The sequence below is a fragment of the Natator depressus genome, chromosome 4, assembly GCF_965152275.1.
Source record: "Natator depressus isolate rNatDep1 chromosome 4, rNatDep2.hap1, whole genome shotgun sequence".
Classification (NCBI taxonomy): Eukaryota; Metazoa; Chordata; order Testudines; family Cheloniidae; genus Natator; species Natator depressus.
Genome location: NC_134237.1, coordinates 57,802,443 through 57,827,526, shown reverse-complemented (window position 1 = coordinate 57,827,526; position 25,084 = coordinate 57,802,443). Strand labels below are relative to the sequence as shown.

The following is a 25,084-nucleotide window of genomic DNA, read 5'->3' as shown; positions in this document are numbered from 1 at the left end:
ATATGTCAAAATGCATCCTTTTTTATAATATGTATCAGAATAACATACAAATGTTTGATATTTGTGATAATTTCTTTTAATAGCCACCACATGCTGGAAAATTATTGTCTGTATTAAAACACATGCCTCATAAATATGGTCCTGATGCCTTCTTCAACTTTCCAGGAAAAAGTGCTGCAGTAAGTAGTTATATACGTTTTCTATACCTTTGTTATCCTACTCTTACTACTGGCTCTTTTTTGTCGTCTATTCTCATTTGGCTGTTTTGTTCCATGTATACGGTGATATTCACCAGTCTGACATTGTTCCTAGAGAGCTATTTTTCCAGGGTGGTAACTACATTAAGATTAACTGAAATATGTTACTATTAAATATGCACTACATTTATGGAAGGACAAACGATCTAAGCTAAAGAAAGATTGGATACAAGTAATAGCCGATATCTTAATAGCCAATAGCCCATTTTGTGAGATTGGTTCAATTAACTCACTCTTATTTGTTGCAAGCAGAATCTTTGTCTGCCTTTATTTCTTCTCTCAGTATTCCTTAGCAGTGGTGTCTGTCCTAGTGTGCAACACACAAGTGAATCCCCAAATATTATACACGTTTGGGAGGCACTCCTGAGAGAGCCCCAGAATGCACCAAATTGAAAGTTGGCTCAATTCTGTTGTCTGTTCATTTTTATGGGCAGGAGACACAGAACCTCCCCAGAGACTTCCCCCCCTTCAAATGATCAGACATCATACATGTGAATATAACAGCACATGCTGTCTTTATGAGCTGACTCATTTATATGCTGGCCATATGGAAAAAAATCAGCATTTACTGCACTGTTTTACTGCAATTTCTATTACACATAAGAAATACTACCAAAATATTGCTGCAAGGAAAATATAAGAAACACCAGGATAAAGCTAACACTGTGGCTAGGGCCCTACCAAATTCACGGCTGTGAAAAATGCATCATGGACCATGAAATCTGGTCTTTTGAAATCTGGTGTTTTTACCCTATACTATCCAGATTTCTTGGGGGGAGACCAGAGTTTCTCAAATTGGGGGTTCTGACCCAAAAGGGAGTTGCAGGGGGGCCGCAAGGTTATCTTAGGAGGGTTGCCACCCTTACCGCTGCGCTGCCTTCAGAGGTTGGTGGCCAGAGAGTGGTGGCTCCTGAAGGAGGGCCCAGGTCTGCAGGCAGCAGCACAGAAGTAAGGGTGACAATACCATACCATGCCATCCTTACTTCTGAGCTGCTGCTGGTGGCAGTTCTGCCTTCAGAGCTGGGATCCGGCCAGCAGCTGCCGCTCTCCAGCTGCCCAGCTCTGGAGGCAGTGCCGCTGCCAGCAGCAGCGCATAAGTAAGCATAGCAGTACCACAAACCCCCCCCCCCCCATAACTCCTTTTTGGTCAGGCCCCTACAATTATAACACTGTGAAATTTCAGATTTAAATTGCTGAAATTATGAAATTTACGATTTTTAAAATCCTCTGACTGTGAAATTGACCAAAATGGACTGTGAATTTGGTAGGGTCCTAACTATGGCACAGTAAATACTTGAATTCAGTATAAATTCTGCGGCATTCATGGATGGTAAAGAATTTGTACACTTGAAACATTTTTTATTTTTAAACCAAACATGTTCAAAAATGTCATGCAGTTGTCCTCACTAAGGATCAAATTCATCAAAAACAAATCTTTTAGTTGTTAAAAGAGTAACACACATGTTTTCACAACCTCACACATAACTCAAAAGATAGTTATTGGATCATCTTACAATCTCTCTTTCCATATATATTCTCCCCACTCAAGATCACACACTAACCACCTTCTTTCTTGAAATGAAACATAACATACTTAAGCCCAAAATAAATTTATGTAAATGAAAATTTAAGGAACTGAAAAATAAAGATAAAAATAGAAATATTTCTGAAACCTTCACCATATGATAACTATAATGGGAGTATTAACATTATTTTGGCTACTTGTACATTGTTTTATTAAATTCTTATACTGTATATCATATCTAAGTGCCTCAAGACAATGAGAAACTTATTATAGGAATCTTAATATTTTAGATAATTAGCACAAGCTATCCTAAAAAGCTCTGTGAGTTAAACCAATTGTAATGATATCAGCCCAAAAAAGTTGTCAGTCTCAGACATATAGACTTTAGTGAATTACAGCTTTACAGAAGGGTTGATAGCATTGTGTTTGGGCCGGGATAGCTACACAGAGTTGGGGAGCATAATGAGGAGTCTGGCAACATTTATGTTCTGTGATGTTTTTGTTCAGTGGTATTGATCATCTGGACAGCATCTTTGATCAGAGGGTTATGGAAATCTGAGTTGAAATTTACATTGCAAGCCTGTGAAACAAAATGGTGAAAGGTGAATGGTAATGGTCAAAAACTGTTCAAAACAAGAAGCAAATACTATAAAAATTGTTGCGCATATAGTTAGCAACTTACAGACTTTCTAGTTAATGTAGGCACTGTGTTTTTATGGGAAAATTTTGGCTGGAAGGATTGCATAATGTCTTCTTTTGAAAGCAGGTTATAAGTCTCACATTCTCATGTCTATATTTTTCTGTAGGGCCAAGTTAGGCATGAATTTTCTGCAGATAAGACTGTTTCAGGCAAAATCTAGAGACTTTGATTTTTATGCCTAACTTCTTTCCACAATCAGTTATTTTCCTCCTCTTTGGGATACAGTCTGGTGTGCCAGCATTGTAGAGATCACGAGTCTGTAAATTTCACTTTGCTGTTAGTACACAATAGAACAAGATCAGCTTAAGGCAATTTTGGACCAAATATTTCTCCAAAAAAGTTTCGTTTCATTATGAGTTATTTTTATTGAGATATAAATATTTTTGTCATGAAATCTTTATAATCTAAAGATTCTTTAAAAAACAAAACAAAACAAAAAACAAACAAACAAACCTTGGACCATTTTATTATTGCAGTAAGACATAAGAAGTCTGTAACTTGCACCATATCCTGCCTTAATTCATAAATGATTTTGTTAAATCTTTCTATATTAAATATCTATGTTACTTCCTTTAGGCTATTGCCTTACCTCCTATAGCCAAGTGGCCCTACCAGAATGGATTTACTTTTCACACTTGGTTAAGAATGGATCCTGTAAATAATATCAATGTGGATAAGGATAAGCCTTACTTATATTGGTATGTATAACGAAAACTTACATTTCTAATGTTTTTTTCCCATTTATATTCATTTTTCAATGGTCTCTGCTTACATTGAAAAAACCAATAACCTAATAACTTTTTTGTTTACATGCAAATTTAGTTTCATTTCTTTAAAAAAACTTTTTTGTAGTTTTCGAACAAACAAAGGACTTGGTTATTCTGCTCACTTTGTTGGAGGCTGTTTGATTGTGACATCAATAAAGTCAAAAGGAAAAGGATTCCAGCACTGTGTGAAATTTGATTTCAAGCCACAGAAGGTGGGTTAAGCAAGTAAATAATTCAAATAAGTACCATAAATTACCACAGTACATGTGTGTAATTAGCCATTAGTTGTACTAATTTTTTATTTAGATCAGTGTCCTAGTAAGCTCAGGGGAGCGTTCTGTTTTGTTTGCTAATCACTAACTTCATATTGACCCAGAAAAATATTGTCTGCAAAAATATTACCAATAGTATCAGTTGGCATTATTTAGAGAAGTAAATAATACCAACTTTTATTTTCATAAGTAAAACTTAAACAAATGTACATAGTAACCTGCCATTTTTTAAGATTGTGATTTAATACATTCCCAAGTGTAAAAGAAAAAAATACAATTTAATAAAGAGTAAGTCACACGTAGGTGAATAGTGGACTGAAAGTTAGATCTACTGGCTGTTGGTTTAATTATGTGAAATTAGTTGATGGTCTTTGTTTCTTGCTGGACAAGTGTCCACATCAGTTGGTATTTGTGCAGCAGAAATGGTAAAGATTGAATAGATATCAGGATCTGGGAAATTGCTTGAAAAGTGTAGGAGAACTTTCACTGTTCCTTTTATGGAATTCACATCCTGGTCAGTGAATAAATAGAAGACTTCAAATTTGTTAGGGCTGACTCCTGGTATGATTAAACTAAGTAATATACACCACAATGTTACTGTTTTTAACCCTTTAAAAATTAGCAAAATAATAACTTATAGGTGTACTAAAATGTATTTATTATGGGAAATTTATGTTTCTGTATGACCTATCCCTAAAAACTCTCAGCACATATAGACAACCTGAAAGTTCTAAGATCTATTCTTGTCTATATTCTCTCTTCTTGCTCCTATTCCAGCTTTCTCCCACTTACAGTTTTCCTGTTTCCTTTTCCCTGATGAATTCTGTGTGAAGTCTTTATCCTAAGTGAGTGATTTACTCTCACTGTCCTGTGCTATGAGCCAAAGTTTCTCTCAATTCTCAGTTTGGGTGTGGACTAGTGGATAGAGCAGGGAACTGGGGCACAGGAGACCTGGGTTCTGTTCTTGACTATGCCATTTGCTGGCTGGGTGATCTTGGGCAAGTCACTTCCCCTCTATGTCTCAGTTTCTTCATCTGTGAAATGGAGATGATGATGCTTACCTCTTTTGTAAAGTGCTTTGAAAGCTATTGACAGAAGAAGTGCTATATTAGAGCTAGGTATTATCATTATTATACATGTTACCTCTTCTCTGATAATTCCTGGGCTGATGGAGTGTTGAAGAATCTACTGGAGACTTCCCAGGAGGGAAGAGTGTGTAGATGAGGACAGACAGGACTCAAAGCAGTCAGTACACCAACTTTGACAAAAAGCACAGGTTATTCTTCCTCACTCATTACCTGGGATGACCCCAAGAATAATTGTTTATAACTAGTATCAGAGGGGTAGCCTAGTTAGTCTGGATCTGTAAAAGCAGCAAAGAGTCCTGTGGCACCTTATAGACTAACAGTCGTATTGGAGCATAAGCTTTCTTGGGTGAATACCCACTTTGTCAGATGCATCTGATGAAGTGGGTATTCACCCATGAAAGCTTATGCTCCAGTACATCTGTTAGTCTATAAGGTGCCACAGGACTCTCTGCTGTTTATAACTATTCTACCTAGTGTGATCACAACCAACTAGTATGTTTTTAAACACCACTTAGCACTGGCTATAGACAGATAGTGTTGTTTGTTTAAAAATATATGTATTAACGTGTGTTGGCTAACATGGTTATGAAACACACACCTTATTGTCCTGATCTAGTCAGAGGCTTAACATTTTTCTCAAGCAGTTTCAAGAACACAAACTCATGTGTAAGAGAATACACTAAATGAATCATACTTCGTAATTATCCAGTGTATCCAGAAAGTGTGGTGTTCTGCAGTTTCCACAATATGCTATGCATCCGATGAAGTGAGCTGTAGCTCACGAAAGCTCATGCTCAAATAAACTGGTTAGTCTCTAAGGTGCCACAAGTACTCCTTTTCTTTTTTCTTTTTACGAATACAGACTAACACGGCTGTTACTCTGAAACCTGTCAACTAAGATGAGTTATTCCACATTACTGAATAATCATATTTAGCAACATGGCATGACTTGATTTAAATGGCATTGTTCAAGGCTTCCTGGCATATTTAGTAGACTTGAAAATATGTTTGCTTTCTCAAATGGAGCATTTGTCTGGTGTTTCTGAAGGAAAAAAAAATGTAAACATCTGCGGGAGAGCAGGTCTCCAAACACATTTTGGTAATTCTTATCAGTAATCCCTTGCTGTACATATGGATTCAGGTTTACCATTTGACACAGTCCTCGGAGAATCTTTAAGCTTTGGTGTCATCCTTGCTGCTCTTTCGGAATGATTGCAAGAAATTCATTGCCCTAAGCCCAAGAAAATGTAAATACATTAACAAAGCAAGATACAGTATTTCTTTTGTCAGTTATTTTGGCATAAATAGTGCCCTTAGTGTTGTCAGGGAAAAGTTGTGTACTGTGACCATATATCTCTTTTAAGATTATACACCTATTTGTCAGTACACAGGGTGACTGGGCACACTCTTTGGGTACAGTGAATTAGGCTAGGCCAGCAGTGAACTTTGCATTTCTTCCACATTAATTTAAAGAAATCCCTAAGTCATCTACAAAAAGTTTTCTGCCTTTTCGTAACTCATATCAATAGTTTTGATCTTCTGGGATACAGCTACTTTGAGTAACTTTTAAAACATACTTACACAGGCTTAAAGTATCAATAATTATTCTCTTCTTATTCAGTGGTATATGGTTACTATAGTGCATATCTATAACCGCTGGAAGAACAGTGAACTTCGGTGCTATGTGAATGGGGAACTAGCATCATATGGAGAGATAACGTGGTTTGTCAATACCAGTGATGTAAGTAGCTTTTATTTAATTTTGTTACTTAATTTCATACTTGGAATGGCTGAAATTGTTTTTTGCACTTGATTATATTTTTAGGTTTTGATAACCTGGCTTGAGAGGGAAAAAGTAGGTTTTCCAACAGAACTTTGAATAAATAATTAAAAAAACCAATAAACTTCTGTACCTGGTGGCCTACATGGCATTTTACCAATAGATCAACTAAGAGAATGCAAATGTAGTCAGTGTGTTAGATGGCCAGTAAAAGTTATGGGCCCAGTTCTGCAAACACCTAAGCACATTCATTATATTACTTAAACGAACAGTCCATTGACTAGTCTCTGGAGTAAAGTTATGTGTATGCTTAACTGTGTGCAGGATTGGGCCCTATAGGTGAACACTATCATCTCTCTTTAAAAACTTATTTTACTCTCCTGCAGTTTCACTTTCTACTCTCCTAATATGTGGAAGAGAGTTGAATAATACTGATCTCCAACATGGTATTGAGATACCAATACAATTAATGTTACCCTTATACTCCAGAAAGATCTGATTTTCTGATGATGTATGTTTGACACTTCTAGAACTTAGCTTCTTAACTCTCTCGTCCTGTATATATTTGCAAGATATGTCCTATTAGTATTTGAGTAGAGTAAAAATTGCAGAGAACATCTAGTTTATTTTTAATTAATATTGTATATTATCTATTTTACAAATTTTAGACATTGCTGGCAGCTAAATAAAATTAAAAATAATTGTTATTTTGCTTAACCCCCCCCCTTTTTTTTTTAAACTGCAGGTTTTGAAAACATTCATTTTATTTATTAATGCAATCTTTCAAAATTAGCATGAAAGTTTTACCAGCTTGGACACCCAATTTACTTGCCTTGACTATGAAGATTGATTTGAGTTGGGAGAGGAAGATTTTGCTTTTTGCCTGTCCAAAAATATTTTTTTCACCTTGATCAGTTATAATATTGAAAGGCTGCTTTGGGTGTAAAATAAATTATTGCTTTTCTTAAGAATAACAAATACATAGTCCACATGATTAATACTTGTGTGCTTCACATTGAATCCTTTCTTGTCTTTTATTGTGTACAACTATATCCTGTGTTGTCCTTTTCAGACGTTTGATAAATGTTTCCTGGGTTCTTCAGAAACAGCAGATGCTAATCGAGTGTTTTGTGGGCAGATGACAGCTGTTTACCTTTTCAGTGACGCTCTCAATGCTGCTCAGATTTTTGCCATTTATCAGCTTGGCCTGGGATACAAGGTATTTTGGAGTTGAGTGAATAGTACCCAAAAGATTAATTCTAATAAGTCAATTTCTATAGTATTTTAGGATGTCAATGACGATGATGTATACAATGTTCTTACCAGCCTATTTTTTATTTACATAGGCCTATAGAAATAAACTATCTAATATCACAAAATTTAAATTAATCTATTCAATTTTATAAAAGTGTAATGAGGAAACAAGTGAACATATAGATAATGCTATATGTTTGTCATGAACATGATTTGCTTGAGAAAAGTGTGACAGTTGAGGTTTTTTGGGGGTGGGCTTTATAACCCCATCCAGCTGCTACGGAGCATGAACTTTTATAAATATAACTTTCTATAGTCACTTGGGTTTTTAAATGATTTTAAACAGCTTTGCATAATTTTATTACAAAAAATATTTTGCTCAATCATGTGACCCTGTGACTTTTTCCATTCTTCTATTTTTTTAATGTTTTCTATTTTTGCCATGATGCATAATCTGCCTTGCGTAACTGATTCATAAAAATGCTACAAGCCCATCTGCATGAGAAGAGAGCATTTGATAATGTAATTAAAAACCATTCTTTATATAAATTCACTGTCAGAGTGGGAGTTGCAGCACAGCAGTAGAATTGTTTGCTGGTGTTTTGTTTTCCATCTCTTCTGTTCTATAAAACTCCAATCCCACTCCATGACATGAAATAGATTGTACATGTATTAAACAAAACACAACCCCTCTCCCCTTCCCGACTTGGCACATATTTAATTTGGTATTAAAACAAGGCTCATGCAAATAATAAACTCTGTTTGCTGTCTTTACTCTCTCGTTGACTTCTCAGGAGTCTTCTTTGGATTTTTGGGTGATGGGGAGGGACCTGCTGTCTAAGTGGATAAAGCACTAGCTATTAACTAAAAGAAAAGGAGTACTAGTGGCACCTTAGAGACTAACCAATTTATTTGAGCATAAGCTTTCGTGAGCTAAAGCTTATGCTCAGATAAATTGGTTAGTCTCTAAGGTGCCACTAGTACTCCTTTTCTTTTTGCGAATACAGACTAACACGGCTGCTACTCTGAAACCTAACTATTAACGGTGGCTAGATCATTTTCTTCATTGAGGCTTGCGACCAAATTTACTTTCTTCATGCCAGAAAAGTATCTTGATACCTAATTTAACATATTAAAAGTGAAGAGCACTGAGGTTTAATTCTGTTATGCTATTTACTTACTTGCTGTTTGTATTGTGGTAACCCTGATAGGCCTAAGTTGGGGATTGTGGCCCCTGCATGCTGTAGAAATGCAACATTTTTTTGTCCTTACCTCTGCCCAAAGAGCTTCTAAGTGAACACTGAGTAACAGACACTATATTTATGTTTTTCTTAGCTTCCACAATGTCCCTGCTTTAGGGCACAACAATGCTATATAATGCTAACTCTGCAAAAATTGTCCTGTCCTGGTGTTGTAGTGGGGCTGTTCTGATGCATTGCTGGAATAGAGGAGTAATGCTGTTGTAATTGTTTTGTTTCCTGTTGTATTTTCTGTGTTAGTCACCTTAATTTTTTTTCTTTCTTCCATCATTCTAGGGAACGTTTAAATTCAAGACAGAAAGTGATCTCTTCCTTGCTGAGCATCACAAACTGTTACTGTATGACGGCAAATTGTCCAGTGCTATTGCTTTCACATACAATCCAAGGGCTACTGATGCTCAGCTCTGTCTAGAATCATCCCCCAAGGATAACCCTTCTATCTTTGTTCATTCACCACATGCTCTCATGCTTCAGGTACTTTGGCACTTTTAGTAGACTTTCTGAGGAGAAAAATGGCTTGTACTTGTGAAGTCTGTAACCAGGATTTTTAGTGCCAGGTGAGAGGGCCCCAGATAATAGACTAATCAATAGAAGCTAGGAGAACTGCACTCCTCTCCTTCCTCAACCTTTTAGTTGGAGGTGTGGAGAATTGTTCTCAGCTCTTTAAAGTAACTCTCCTTCCTTTATCATCAAGCCTCCTGACTTCTCCCCACTACTACTGACTTACATCAGGCTCCCCTTTCTTATCACTTCTGGTCCCAAGAGGGAGGGATTTCCAACTTCTCCTAACCAATTTTGCTTCTTCTCATTGCATAGAGCAACCCTTCTCCACATCACACCTGTGCATTGTACCTCTCATCAATGTACAAGCATGTCATCCTTCCCTTCCCTAAGTGAATTTGCTCACTTTTCCATTCTTAGAGTCCCAATTAAATTCTTCTTCAGGAAGGTTACATCAGAATTTTTTAAAGAAACACAGCAGAAGTTTAGAAAATAACTTTAAAAACAGCCTTCTTCCTTTCTCTCCCCCCCCCCCAAAATTCCACAGCCCCCCAGTGTTTTTTCTTGAGGACATTCTATTGTAACTCTTGCTTCTTCCATCTCAGGACCTCTAACACCTTGCTCTCCTCCACTTCAGGAGAGCACGGGGCACTCCAGGAAGGGCCAGCAAGCTATGGAGCTGCTCTGTTACCAGAGACCATGTTTTGCTTTAGATGCTGGCCACGACCTATGTGCCCATCTAAAGTCATCTTTGAGGACCAGCACAGTAGACCGGAATCCCAGGCTTTGGGTCAGGCTGGGACTGGGACATCTTTTTAGTGGTTGTCTCCTCAACAGTAGCAGCCATTACTTGTAATAGTTTCTTTGTGTGGTAACAGTTTGATTTTATATTAAAGATACTCTTAAGTATTTAAGTCAAATGATAACTGTTTTAAAGTGGTTTTAGAAAAGGTTTTAATCTTTTAATTCTTCTTTGGCAGGATGTGAAAGCAGTCCTAACACATTCTATCCAAAGTGCTATGCATTCAATTGGAGGAGTGCAGGTACTTTTCCCTCTGTTTGCACAGTTAGACCATAGGCAATATTCATTGGACCAAGTTGACACAACTGTTTGGTGAGTACGTATGGCTACCTCATTTCATCTTACATTTTAATTTAAGTGAAATGGGTTTTTGCTTAATTTAAATGGCCGCAGAGCTAGCTACCTTATGTTGTAAAGAATTCTCGTGGTTTACAGTTCTTTTTTCCCCCCAGTAAGATAGAGCAGCAGTAAAGGGAAGACTTCTTATGTAAGGCTTCTCTACATAAACATAATACATTGAAGATTACATCTGCCTTAAGTGATAGAAATGCACAGCTTCTAGTAAATAGTTAATAAAATAACTGAAGGTTAAACTGGAAACCATGTCTGTCTGTGCTTAGCTATTAGGCAAAGAATTAACTCCAACTAATGGAATTGCAGCACTATTATTTGGATGCTTTATTTCTGTTCTCAAGGCCAAAAGTTGTTACGCCTCATGTGAACAGGACTGTGAGTTGAGGTCAAGATTATTGGCACCATGTTTTCTATGCAAACTTGCACAAATATGCACATCATGTTATAGTTATATAATGCATTTATGGGGCACTAGAAGTATGAAAAATCTACATGAGCTCTTTCCTGTCAAAGGGGCGGGGCGAGCTTCTTGAATCTCCATGGAGGATAAGTTGATGATCCTGAGCTATAGTGCATGATGAGTGAAAGATGTGTTATGTGTCCAGGCTAACTCAAGCTTGGTATGAGTTGTCAAGAACAAGGGCTGAATGTAAAAATTGTAAGGGACTCTGTAGTTAAGGTTGCAAAGAAGTTTCCTTTAGAACCACTTGTTTTACAAACTCAAAACATTCCAAAACACATTTTACCTTTTTGGCTACTTTATTTTTATGGTGTGAGTGTAGGAGAAACTGAAGCAATAGCCTTCCTTAGCAGTAGGCATACACGTAGCCTTTACTGAGGGCTAGTACCTTTGCTTGGATTAAAATGCTTTTCATTTAGTAAAGTTATTACTATTTGTAAATTATATTCTGGGGCATGAGCAGTAGAAAACTGATGAAGATATAGACATGTATTTGAAGAAAAATCCATATTTGGGGTGGGATTTAATCCCATTGATTTCTGCTCCTAAATCCTTTAGGCATTTTTAAAAATCTCCTGAATTCCTAATTTAAATATGAACTAATAAAATTCTTTTATCAACTTCAAAAGTTAGTAACTTCACAACTGCTAAACTGATTTTTTTTTCTCCTGCTTGGCTCTTGTGTTAAGACCTATAAAATCACGTCTAAAAGAAATTCAGTAGAAATAAGTTATACACTTATAAATGTGCAATTTATAGTACTCCATTACCAGTGTAGTGTACAATGATAAAGGTTTATACCAATTAATGTCCATGTACAAAAATACGTATGTAAGTCACAGAACTAACAGGCAATAGCCAGTCCTGAGCCAGCTAGGGGCTTAAGTCTAACTGTGTGTATTTTACTGACACCAAAGCACTAATTGACCTTTATGTGCATTTTGTTAAAGAACTATGGAATTTTTTTCTTTTAAAGAGGCAGAAGAATAATGCTAAAATTATGTACAAAAACCTGTTAATGGAATATTAAGGGTACACAGTTAAGTTCTCTAAAATCAGGAAATACAAAAGCTAAGTTTGAATATATGACCTTCTTGCATTTAGACCTTAGGATCATTTTTAATTATGTGCTCATATACTAATTAATGATAAATGAAGTGTAACTTTTTCACCTCCTTAAATGCATGTGCTGATTCCTAGGTTGTGAGTTAGTGGGAGCAGTGAAAAGGGGAGAATGCATATCAGTTTGCAACCTAACATCATAATGTTTTTTATCATGGTCTTACAAGAGAAATGAGCATCTCTGTGATGGGGTGGGTAAAAAACAAACCAAAAAAACCTTTTTTTGGTGGATGTGGGGGGAGCTCATCTTCACAGTGGAACAGTAAAAAGAAAAGACAAATATGTTTGCTTCTCAGTTCATGACTTTTGAGTCCTTAACTGGACAATCTTAATCTTGCATTAATATTTCTGCATTTAATGCAGAAACTTTTGCTGTTCTAAAATCTTCTTGTCTATTTCTTCCTCCACCCCTCTGTTACCTTCAAACCTACAAAGAACTTGCGTATAGTCGAGTTTTTCCTTCAGCTCTGTTTTGCAACCTCTGATCTTCCAGCCACAGAAATTGATGAGACTTCATAGCAGTTAAGGAGTGGCACTGACTAAAGTGGGATTGTTCAAAGCAGTTAGTCCTGCTTTAAATAGAAGTGCTGCCAACATCATTTAGCCTGGCTGAAAGCAACAGAATGGCAGTTGAAATGGAACATAGGTCTATTGTATGATAGAACTGGTTCAAAATTGGAAGTAATTGGTGATAAGTTGTTTCAGGAATGTTTTGCCATTGGAAAAGTATCACAAACTTCAAAGTTTTGAGGTAGAGAAAATCCAGTAGCAACTAGGAGACTGATCACTTTGGAAAAGCAGCCATGTTAGTCTGTATCCGCAAAAAGAACAGGAGTAGTTGTAGCACCTTAGAGACTAACAAATTTATTTCAGCATCAGCTTTCGTGGGCTACAGCCCACTTCATCGGTTCCATTCTGTGCATCTGATGAAGTGGGCTGTAGCCCATGAAAGCTTATGCTCAAATAAATTTGTTAGTCTCTAAGGTGCCACAAGGACTCCTGTTCTTTTTGTAACTTTGCAGTCTTAAATGTTTTCAAATTCTAATCTTAATCTTAATTTAGCCATTTAAGTGTTGTGTTAAATGTACTTATATACTGGAAGATGAAAGAGCTTAGCTGGGAACATATTCCTGTGAGGGAATTGAATACCTCATTTCTATGACTCTCTGAAACAGCTGATATTTCTTTAAGAAACTGAATGATTTCAATACACTGTATTTTTCAGTTCTACTTTGCTGGCTTTCATCATGGAGTTGCTGAAGAACTCCATTGCTATGCAAGAGCAGATGCTTTCCTGTAAGGGCTTCCTTGTGATAGGACATACTCTTGAAAAGGTAAAACAAAATCACTACTGATCTATGGTTAGCTTATCAGAATTTTTTTGCTAATATTTTTCTGTATTGTCAAAGTTTAAAAACAGTTCTGTAAACGAGTCTGAAGAAACCTTTTTTTTTTAAACAGTCTTCCAAAGTCCATGTTACCAGAGTTGTGCTAGAACTATGTCTTGCCTTTGCTAAATATCTGAGTAATTTGCACAATGGGATTCCGTTGCTTAAACAGCTGTGTGATCACATTCTCCTTAACCCTGCAATATGGATTCATACACCAGCGAAGGTAAAATATTTTGGTTTTGTTAATCACATATCAGTTCAGGTTAGAAAACACTAGATGGTGGTGGCGATGATGATGATGATGATACTGTTTGTTCTTAATGAAGTGGCATCCAAAAGCCCAATCAGGATCCCTCCTTCTTTTTCTTTTATGCTGCTTTTCCTGGTGAGCATTGAGGTGGCAACATGGAAAGTAGGGAGGACCAGACCTCCTTTTCCTCTGCTACAGGTTCCAGCTCCTCCTGTGGGATTCCTCAGCATTCCCAGGCCTGTCCAAAGCTATAATTCCTCCAGTGTATCCTGGGTCAGCCTTGGGCCCTCTGCCCATTGGGATGTGCCCGGTAAAGTTCTAACGGAAGTGTCCTGGGGTCATCCTTATGAGGTGCCTGAACCACCCCAACTGCCTCCTCTCGATCCAAGGCCCTCCTGAATAGCCAAGCTTGTCTCTCTATCTTGGGGGGGTGGGGACGACCTAATTTTCGCAACTTCAGCTACATGAATAGCGTAGCTGAAGTCAGCATATCTTAGGTTGAGTTACCTGGCTGTGAGGATGGCAGCGAGTTGATCGCTGCGGCTCCCCCGTTGACTCCCCTTCCGCCTCTCGTGAGCTGGAGTCGACGGGGAGCGCGTTCGGGGATCTATTGATCGCGTCTAGACGAGATTTGATAAATCGATCCCCGATAGATCAATCGCTACCTGCTGATCTGGCAGGTAGTGAAGACCTGCCCTTAGAGAATAAGCCCAGACACCCTGAAGAGAAAGGTGTCAATCAGGATCCCATTGTTCTAAATGCTGTATGTACATAGGCTGACGCAGTCCCTGCCTGAATAGTTAACGTTCTAATTGAAGATCTGGATCAGTAGCATGAGACTATTTGCATTCTACGACAAAGCAGTCCTTTAAAATAGTATAGTCCAACTTCAGTTCCACTTACACTTCTGCTAGGGTGTGAATATGGAGTTTAGTGGATTGGTGCCAAATGATTCCAGATTTAACTATACTGTAAACCAAACATATATCATCTCAGTGATACTATAGAATTACTATGTACATAAAGTATATTAAGGCATAAAAATATTTGCCTGTGGTCCTATACTAATTTCCAATCCATACAGGTATAACAGTGTGCCAGAATTGAAGCCAGAACACTGGCAAAGATTATTTTTAACTCTTAATAGAACAAAAGACAAGTAATTTAGCACTCAAGGAGAAGTATGGAAATATAGGGTTGTTTAAAGATGCTGCAGGCAGTGCTGCACCTGTTTTGTAGCTACATAGGGAAATTTTTTTTCATGGCTTTTAAACTGACATATTTCAAGAGCATGAAATTCACTAAAAAGCTCCATCATCAGAAGGCTATAAACGTTGACATTCTGTGGTGAATTCCATAAGCTGAGCCAAAATTAGATACAAATAAGTTTTGAAGCATCATAAATGAATGATGTTATATGGATACAGTTAAATTAAGCCTTTATAAAAGCATTGGCAGCATCTTTTATGTTTGCAGAAGGGGAAATAAGCAATACAAATCTATAAGATCGTAACTTTATAATGAACTGTTTATATGAACTTTACAAACTGTTTCATATTAAGGGCATACTTTCCACTTGAAAATCCCACTTCTAGAAACTCTAATAACACTTAAGATAACTATAACTGAAAAGCTAGTAGAGAGAATGTTTTTCTTCCTGTTTAGTTTGATTTATGCATTTGACAGCTCTTTGTGTATTGTCATTTTCAGTGTTCACCCTGTATGTGAGTTTTTTCTAGCCAAACATAAACAGGAGAACAAGTAAACACTTTCCAAGAGGGTGACAGGTTTCTGCTGTTGCTTCACCTTGTTTTGATCATGTTGGAACTTGCAGAGCTGCTGATTGATTCCTGATAACTTCTGTTGGAACACATGGTGTTCATTAACCCTATCCTGGATATAAGGGAGTTGGAGTGGCTATATAGACAGAGTAAGGGCTTGTCTACAAGGAAGTTAGTACAAGATAGGGTGTGAGTTTACAGCACATGGACTAACTCCCTGTGTGGACACTTACTGCACACTGCAAGTGCACTTGAGCACCTTAGCTTAGTACACTTTAAAGCGTACTAAGCTATCAAGCTAAAGCAGATACAGGCATTTTTAGTGCACAGTAAGAGTGTCCGAGATTGGTGTGGACTGATCTTCCCTTAGGAAGAAAATATAGGAACAACCACTATAGGAAACTATAGGAAAAATCTTGGGCTGGAATTTGTTACTGTTTTTTTGTAAATAGAGATAAACTTCACTAAGGGGGTGAGTTTTGACTCTGTACAATGTGTCAGAGGCTGTGTTTTGGAAAGTGAGCTGCTTGGACCCTTACCCATTTTTAAAGACTCTTCTAAAAATCAAAAAATTAGACCATGTTATGTTTTGGGTGCTCTATCTGAAACGGGAATTGTTAAAATGTCACTGCAATAAAACATTAAAAATGTCATTGTCCCTTGTATGATTTAGACACGCACTAATGTCTATAGCACTATATAACATAGATACTTCACAAAAAAGGAACTTTTCCCTTAGGGAACAGTAGCACCAGGAATCTCTTTTATTGCCCTTTCATTGTGCTCCAGAGAAGGACAGTGACATAGAATTTTTATTCTGGCAGTTAGATGTAGCTATCAATATTGCCAGTCCCAAGCATTTTTTTAAAAAAAAGCCCCCCAGAAATGATGAGATGGAAAAAAAAATGGGGGATTCACACATTCAGACTAATTTTCACAACAAGCAAAGGCCAAAATGTGGTGTTTTAAAATGAGATTCTCTCACATTCACATGACTCCAGAAGCTTGGACGTTTAGAATTACACCAAATATCATGTTTCAGAGTAGCAGCCGTGTTAGTCTGTATTCGCAAAAAGAAAAGGAGTACTTGTGGCACCTTAGAGACTAACAAATTTATTTGAGCATAAGCTTCGTGAGCTACAGCTCACTTCATCGCACTTCCCCTAGGATTAATCTGTAGCCCCATGCACATGAATGCTAGACCCCTATCCTATGCTCCCCACTCACACATCCCATCTCCAAACATGGTTCCCAAGCCCCTAAACTACCATGTCCCCATATACCTAAAAGATAACATTTATGTGTATCTTGTAACATTTGACATTGAATGAATCTGAAGAAGTGAGCTGTAGCTCACGAAAGCTTATGCTCAAATAAATTTGTTAGTCTCTAAGGTGCCACAAGTACTCCTTTTCTTTTTACCAAATATCATGAGGCTTGTGGTAAAATCAAAAAAGTTTAGTAAATATTTGGCGAGGCTACCCTAGTGATTATCTTCATTTACTCTGTTCTTTTTTACATTAGAATTTTTTAAAATTGGATAAAATTAAGAATGGAGTTGCCTAATTTACTACCATTTTGACTTACCTCCCTGTTGTGTATGTGAAATCGTAGCTGACATTTTCAATTTGTTCTTAACTGGATGTTGTAGGTTCAGTTGATTCTGTACACTTACCTGTCTACTGAGTTCATTGGCACTGTTAACATATACAATGCAGTTCGGCGAGTTGGGACAGTTCTTCTGGTAATGCATTCCTTAAAATATTACTACTGGGCCGTGAACCCTCAAGATCGCAGTGGTATTACTCCAAAAGGTGTAGGTAGGTATACATTCTTCACCCTTCATCAACACATGAGTATTCTGAACCACTTCACTTGAAGTGCACTGTTTTGTGTGGTGTGCAGAATGGATGGGATCCCAGGCAGTGTTTCATTTGGTGGAAGGATTCAGCACACCAGTTCTAACAAGCAGCTTTGTCCATAGGGTGCTGTCTTTTTTGACCCCACCTCCCCAGACCCTGAAGAGAATAAATATGTTCCCCCAACCCCCAGGATCTATGTGCATTATTAGAATATACCATACTGGGGACGATGTTAAAAGTGCAGAGCTAGGCTTCTTATCCACATTTCACATACTCAAAGACATAACCTATTTATAGAGCTCATTCAGGTACTGGGTCTCTTGAAGCTTCAAGAACCTAATAAGACACAGTGATGAGAATGGGGGAGCTGAGAACAGGCATGATGAGCCCATGTGATAGACATAGATCTCGGTGATTGATGGGAAATGAGAATGAGCATGCTACAGATGCACAGTGCTGAGATAGGATGAGGTGCTGAAAATAGGCATGCCACTGACATGCAACACTGAGACCAAAGGAGCTCAGAACATAGAGACTTGATGCTTAATACTGGCACCCACTACTGAAAAGTGTGGCTGCCAGAATGAAAACGCATCACTGAGATTGGGAGAGGGAAGAGAACTTCCCATTGAGATGAATTATGAAATTAACTCCTCTCAGAGGTGTTTTGGGCTGTATTAATCTCCATGGAGTCCAACCCATTGAGTTGAGACTACCACATGGAGATGAATGTGGCAACTCCTGCCTTTGCAAGCCATCCTGAAGCTTTTGAGAAGGGAGGAAGGATTTCTAGAGCTCCCCTTTCAACTCCTGATGGGCAAGGGGAGCCCCACGCTTTTCTCCAGCCTTTTGTTCCCAATTGGAAGAAGGGGCTCTGGGAGTTCCTATCACCCTTTCTTGGAGTAAGGGTTGTACTGTACTCCGTATGATGTTGCCTCCAGCTGGTAGTTGTGCTCCTCGTAGTTTCTTGGCTACCTTGTTATCAGCCTACGGTGGGAATGAGGATCGGAGAGATCTGGTAGCTGAAGGCCATATAGGTGTACCCAGGAAGTTCTCTCATGCCAGTCCTCCTTCAGGGGCTGCTTAATCCTGTTCCTCTCACTACCACCACCACCACCACCACCACCACCTTCTCAAATCAGGGAAATTCACTAACAAACTTTGTGAAAGGGAAATTAGATTTGCTTGGTAGTGTGTTGAACCCTGGAAGGAATGAAGATTTTTTGTTGGTAAGAACTTGTCTACCCATAAAATTGAACTGGTTTACCTAAAGGTATGTTTCTTTACCGATTTAGTGAAACTGGTGCAAGTTTGTGTGGAATACTCTTATTTCAGTTGAATGGCTTATTTTTGATTTGGGCTTTAAACTGAAACAAAGCACTCTTAAACCCAACCAAAGTGCATCTATGCAAACTTGCACCAGTTTAACTAAACTGGTTTAAAACCACATCTGTAGTTAAACTGGTGCAACACAAGGCCTCATAGAGCTGTTTGAATTTGTATATTCTTTTGTTAAAATTGGGGTTGTATTTACCCCTCCCTGGTCATAGCTAATACAATGAACATCCTGGGGAGGAGCAAAAGAGCTATGATATTTGGATCTTTAAAATATTTCAGTGACAGATTATTTGGGGAGGGAAAGGAGAGAGTCTTCTCTGAGAGTCTTTGGTCTCTAAATTGGGTTTCTCTAACTTGCAAGATAATGTTTGTATACAAGAGGTGTAGGGATACCTCACAACATTGTGTATTTATCTATAATATGCTAGTAGCGGCCCAAGCAGAAGAAACCATTTTATATTGATTAATACTATAGTGTAATCATCCCCTGAAAATATTTAAGAGCTGAAGTAGAAATTCTATTTAAAAAACAAACATACACAAAAATACTAAATATCAAAGTCGGGAAATACTAATTTAAAGTTATCGTATCAACTTAAACTCATTCTTTTGCCCCCATCCATGATATTTCAGTGCTTGATTTAGACACTGCAAAAGTTTTAATTTAAATGAAAAATCATTAAAAGAATTTTTAATATAAGGTTTTATAAAACTTTGACATAGCCTTATCTTGTAGCCTTAATTAGTGGTCAGTTCACTACACTATTAAATGTTAAAACAACATGTAGTAATATGTTTCCTGTGAGAAGCAAAGAAAATCAATGCATTTGAAATCGTGCTTTGGTATATAAAAATATCAAATGTCTGACATTTTTTCAAAACTTTTATGCTTTAGTAACAAGATAACCATCAGTATTTCACATTCAGTAGATAGTATAATATATCCATCTTTTTGTATGTTTTTAAAGATGGACCACGCCCTAATCAGAAGGAGATTTTATCTCTGCGAGCATTCTTACTGATGTTCATTAAACAGCTAGTGATGAAGGTAAGGCGACTATAAATGGAGGTTTTATTGTCCGTACTTCCTTTCCCATGAAATGTGTAACACTGACTCCATCTCTGGTGTGTGCTACTGCAGTATATCACTTGAGCAGTCTTTAAAGTATGTTGGAATTTTGGTGATTTTTGCAAGCAAATAAGGTACTTGAAACAACACTGTGGATGATCCTCCCATTTGGCCTGCTAATGTAAGTAGCATGAATTGATAAATGTTTGTTTAAACTGTTTCTTGTCAAAAGTAGAGCTGTTTGGTATGCAGTTAATTTATGAAGTGCCTTCCACCAAGGGAAACGTAAGAACTCTCTATTTGATGAGATTCAATCTCCTAAATCTAATAGTGACAGAACCAGATGCTTCAGAAGAAGCATTAGCGTGGACAGAATAACTAGCTGTAGTAGGTTGTTATCCTTTATGCAGACAAGCCACTAGAGGATAACAAACACAGTTTGTCTGTCGGCTTCTCAACTATTTGCCAGATAACAGAGGACTGTTGAGATTCAGTTCTAAGTTCTGGAGGGGTACATTCTCTAGTGGTTATAAATCCTTCTGCTTGTGTCCCTGTGCTATGCTCTCCCCGAGCCAGAGGTTCTCTGTTTGTTTCTCTTTTCTTTCCACCATGCTGGTCACCTCTCTACATTTTAATCATACTTCTTCTTTCTCCTCCATGCTCCTTAGGTACCAGAGGAGAAGTACTGAGAGCCAAGGAGACAGACTCCTTGCTCTCAATTCTGGTCCTTTGGAGTGGGGAGGACCAATTGCAGCAAAATTCCTGCTCAGCCCCTTGGCTGGAGCATGCTAGTAGCAGATGAAACCTCTGGGTGGTTCAGCCACCAAATTCTAAAGAGCGTTTACTGAGCATTTGTAAACTGCTTTTTTTCTGCCAGTAGTTTATAAGTAGGCCAAATTTGGGTGGATTTTTGCACGGTCAAAAAAAAAGTACTGATGCCAGGGTAACCCCCTGCCAAATGTCTAGACTCTGGTCCAAAACATTAAGGCACAAGTGTGTCGAAATTAAATGGTTGTAAGACTTCTGTTTTAGCATGGTCAAAACAACTTATTTTTCCTGGAAACAAGTGAACAATTTTTGCTGAAACTTAAAAAACTAGAACAAACAAAACAAGGCCTCAGGCAGATCTAGTAGAGATGCCTATAATAAATGTCTAATATTGTTTTTGGATCTTACTAAGCTCTTTGCCTCAATATCTTGTGGGAAGTGAGTTCTGCAGGTTAATTTTGCATTGTACAAAGAAGTATTTACTACTTTAAATTTGATGTCCGTTTGCTCTCCTATTATGAGGGAGAATAATAAGAAACTCTGTTCTCCTTCTCTGTATCACTAATTGTTTCATATACATCTGTTGTCGCCTCTTACCCTATTTTTGTATGTTACTTTCCACTTTTGGTGGCAACTTTTGTAGCTTAGATCCTTCAGTTGTGAATCCTTTAGGCCAGAGAACCTGTTACCTTAGAAGCTGTCATGGCACCTTAGATAAAGATGTAGCTGTTCTGCTTTATATGATACTTTCTTGTGTAGAGCTCTTTAATAATGATTTTGTTATGCCGTGAAAGAAAGATGCTAGATACAACTTACATTTTATTTTTTGAGGATTATGGAGTGAAAGAAGATGAACTGCAGGCTATCCTCAATTATCTGCTCACAATTCATGAGGTAACTTTTTGTATTGTTTTTTGCTATTCCTGGTAAGTCAAGCAAAATTTCTTCACAATTCTTTCTAATAAAAATATCCTCTCTTGCCACAAGGTGGCTCTGCAGTAAGAAATAACAAATATAGTCCAAACCTAGAGTGCAGTGTGTTGAATTACCAATATCCTGTAGTGATTTAAACACTATGTTTAATAGTAGATTGAAGTTCATTAAGGTAGTAAGTCAAAGTAGTTTCCTATGCTGTTCAACAAACTGATCTATCAATCAGAAAAACAGATGGCAAGAGTGATTTAAAATAATCCTTATTTTATGCTACGTACGAAGTATTTTTGGTTTTATTTTTCACTGCTTTTATTCTGCTTCTTAAATAAAACAATACATTTAAAATCTGAATTAAAAATAAGAATGTTAATGAAGTCTAAGAGAAGCTTGTAAACTTAATTGGGAAAAAATGTTGGTTACCATTGATATATCTGCATCTTCATATTTTAGCACCAGGAAAAGGCACTTTATGCCAGATGTAACATCAAAGACAAGGAAAATGGGACCATAAATCTAACTGAACTAATCTCTTTAAGGGTGCTTGAAATGGGTAAAATAAGGAATTAATTGAATTTCACTTCAAGCAGTACAGATTTATTTTTCTTTTGTGTTTACACCTATAGTTATCCTCTAGTCTCTACTCTGGTACTGGACTGAGTGTGCTTGGCTGCAGCATGAAATAAGCAATCCAATCCTTTTCCTTTATGCAGAAATGACAATCTAGGTAGCAGCTAAGGATTTATCTACCTGGAGATTTAATGTATGGCAAGCCGGGATGTGAATCTACACCGTGCTAGTTTGCTATGCAGTAGCTGACCGTGTGGACTCTACTACCAATCACTAAAAGTTCTGTAGTCAAAGCATGTTATGGAACTTCTGTGCATGGTGGTAGAGTCCACATGGCCAATTACTGCATGGCAAGTTAGTCTGCTGTCCTGGCTTACTATGCATGAAGTCTCCATGTAAACAAACCCTGAGAATGAAACAAATCACGGAGCCTTCATTCAAATTTTATAAATGGAAAGGAGAAGTTAGCCTTCCACTCTTCCTCTTTTTTAACCAGATGAGCCAGTGTGGTGTAAACTGAGAGCCAGGATTGTTGAATGCTTAATGAAGCAATCTTTTCTCTTAAGTGGTTTAGGTACATAGGTGTTAATCAAAACAAAGAAAACAAAATATTCTCAACACGCCATGGGAAAATAGCCCTACCCTCTTCATCAGGCTAATCAGCCATGACATCTGTGAGGTCATAATGTTGCTATACCTTAGAAGGGCATAGTCTTCCAGGATATACAAGACCCGAGTGTCTAATGTATAAAATGAGCAGGACATTTTTGTTGAAAAAGATGTGAAGGTAGCTTTTTATACATCATGAAGAATAAGAAATGGGCACAAAAGTTGCATTTTATTTCTTTGTAGGTCACCTTTAAATAAAAGCAATTTACTCAGAACAAATTCATAAGCTGTGGTTAAATATATGTGCCTCAGACAAACTGCTAAAAAAAACTTTGCTAGACAGGTGATAAGCCTAAATTATCCACTCTTAGTATTGCCTATGAGTTCTCAAAGTTTTTCATAGTGTAGGCCACTTCTTTAATAAAAAAAAAAAAAAAAAAAAATCTCATGAACCTCCACCCCTTGGAAAATTTGCTTTGTTTCTTTGTTTTGTTCTGTTTTAATTCACTGAATGGGCGAAGTGTGTGTGTGTGTACGTGTGTGTGTACGTGTGTGTGTACGTACATAAATGTGCATGGGACGAATTGCTGCATAGTCCATTCCCTGTCACACATGCACAAACTTCCCACTACATACAAAATGATGCAACTTTACCACCACTACGCACAAATCAACTAATTCTATTACCTAATCCATTCTCAATTTTCTTGACCCTTTCATTTCCCTGTACCCTTCCTGTTCCTTAGTACTCTCTCCTGGCTCCTTTGAGCCTGGCCCTAGTTATGTGGATTCTGGTTTGACTCCCTGACCCTGCTCTACAGTTTACAGCTGCTACCTAGAGAACTTCCTTGGCCCAAAAACAAGGCCTGGATCATACTGAATTATTTGCAATGACTTTTAAAATTTAGAGTAATGTTCTAATCTAGCAATTTAGCTACTTAATTTTTAAATTCAAATTCTGTGATTTATTTTTTAACAGGATGACAATCTAATGGATGTCTTGCAGTTGCTTGTTGCTCTGATGTCAGAGCATCCCAGTTCTATGATTCCTGCTTTTGATCAGAGGAATGGATTACGGTAAGTTAAAATTCATGTGTAGGCAAAAGAGAAGGATATTTTGATGACATTGCTATTCACTAGAATTCCCACGCAACCTTGAGTCATTTCAGTCCAGGTACTGCAGCTGTAAACGCCTTCTTTTGCATGATTTTTGTGTCCAGGTGTTCTCTTGGCCAGAGTTGACACTGGTTTTATTATTGATGAATTGTTAATGCCTCCAAGCTGTCAGTCGTGCTCAGACAAGTAGTAGTCAGTTTATTGTGTTAGTCTATACTTGTATGTTAATCATCATCCATTAACATCTAGCCTGAAACCTCCCTTTCCACGTCAATTCACTGAGAATTTAGTAATGGGCCAGTTCCAGCTAAACTAGCTGACAGATTTCTTCTGATCCTTGTTAGCTTTTTCACTACTGAAAAGTTGTTTATTTTCCCTCCTCCCCCCTACCCTATGGTGTGTAACCTATTGTTGGCAACTTCTGTTTACCTGTAGAGGCCATGCTCAATATGTTGAGAAATGCTGTTTCATGCTATGGTGAGTGGATAGTAGTAGTTGAGGAAAGAAGCTATTTCTAGTAAAGCCCAGTGGAAGAATTGTTGTTAGGAAAGTGGCATTAAATTACAGTTTTGATTTTATTTTGTTGCTCTCACTGGGTGGCCTGATAACTGAACTTTCTAATTTAAAATGAATCCTGTGTCGATATCAGGGGAAAGTGTGAGCATACAACCAAATATAAGAACTGTTTCGAGGAGGGTACTTGCAGCAGTAATCCACTTGTTATATAAAGGTGTAGTCTCAATTCATACATTTTGTTGCAACTACTGATTAATCCTGGGTTTTACTTTTTTCCCCCAGTTCCCCTATGTCAAGAATCATGCAGTCATGTTCATAATTGTTTCCACCCTCTTCTCAGTGCTAGTTATTTTATCGGTTTTGTTCAGCTTAGACTTCATTTGTATGGTAATGTTATGTTCTGGGAAACTAATAAAACCTCTAAATAATAAAGTATTTGAATGCCATGTCAGGTCTCTCACGTATTGTATTTGTTTTTACTTAACAACTGGCAATAAACTATTTTCTTTTTATTAAGTAGCATAGGGCAGCTCTGTATGAATAGTGAGTCGTCTGTGAGAAATCTTTGTTTTTCTGTCTCATTTGTTATATTCCTTGCTCCTGTACTGTCTCCAGCCATTTAACTGGCCGATTATATGTCTAGTGCAATTGATCAGAAAATTTAAAAAGATGAGTTAAATGATACTTTCTCTCCATGTTTAAAATAATTTTTTCCCCCTCACATAGGCTGTATAGATATTTGA

The 25,084-nt window shown here is 37.5% G+C and overlaps 1 protein-coding gene across 1 annotated transcript in view; it reads left to right on the top strand.

Annotated features, from left to right (window-relative positions):
• The window catches only part of LRBA (LPS responsive beige-like anchor protein), a 558,416-nt gene that overhangs the window by 70,618 nt on the left and 462,714 nt on the right, over nt 1-25,084 (top strand). Inside the window, exons 5-17 of the mRNA XM_074950978.1 lie at nt 84-179; nt 3,059-3,180; nt 3,335-3,461; nt 6,231-6,350; nt 7,462-7,608; nt 9,179-9,376; nt 10,384-10,517; nt 13,367-13,475; nt 13,603-13,755; nt 17,215-17,383; nt 19,732-19,811; nt 21,432-21,494; nt 23,689-23,786. Of these exons, the coding sequence (XP_074807079.1) occupies nt 84-179; nt 3,059-3,180; nt 3,335-3,461; nt 6,231-6,350; nt 7,462-7,608; nt 9,179-9,376; nt 10,384-10,517; nt 13,367-13,475; nt 13,603-13,755; nt 17,215-17,383; nt 19,732-19,811; nt 21,432-21,494; nt 23,689-23,786 (1,616 nt within the window). The remainder of the gene's footprint in view (nt 1-83; nt 180-3,058; nt 3,181-3,334; nt 3,462-6,230; nt 6,351-7,461; nt 7,609-9,178; nt 9,377-10,383; nt 10,518-13,366; nt 13,476-13,602; nt 13,756-17,214; nt 17,384-19,731; nt 19,812-21,431; nt 21,495-23,688; nt 23,787-25,084) is intronic.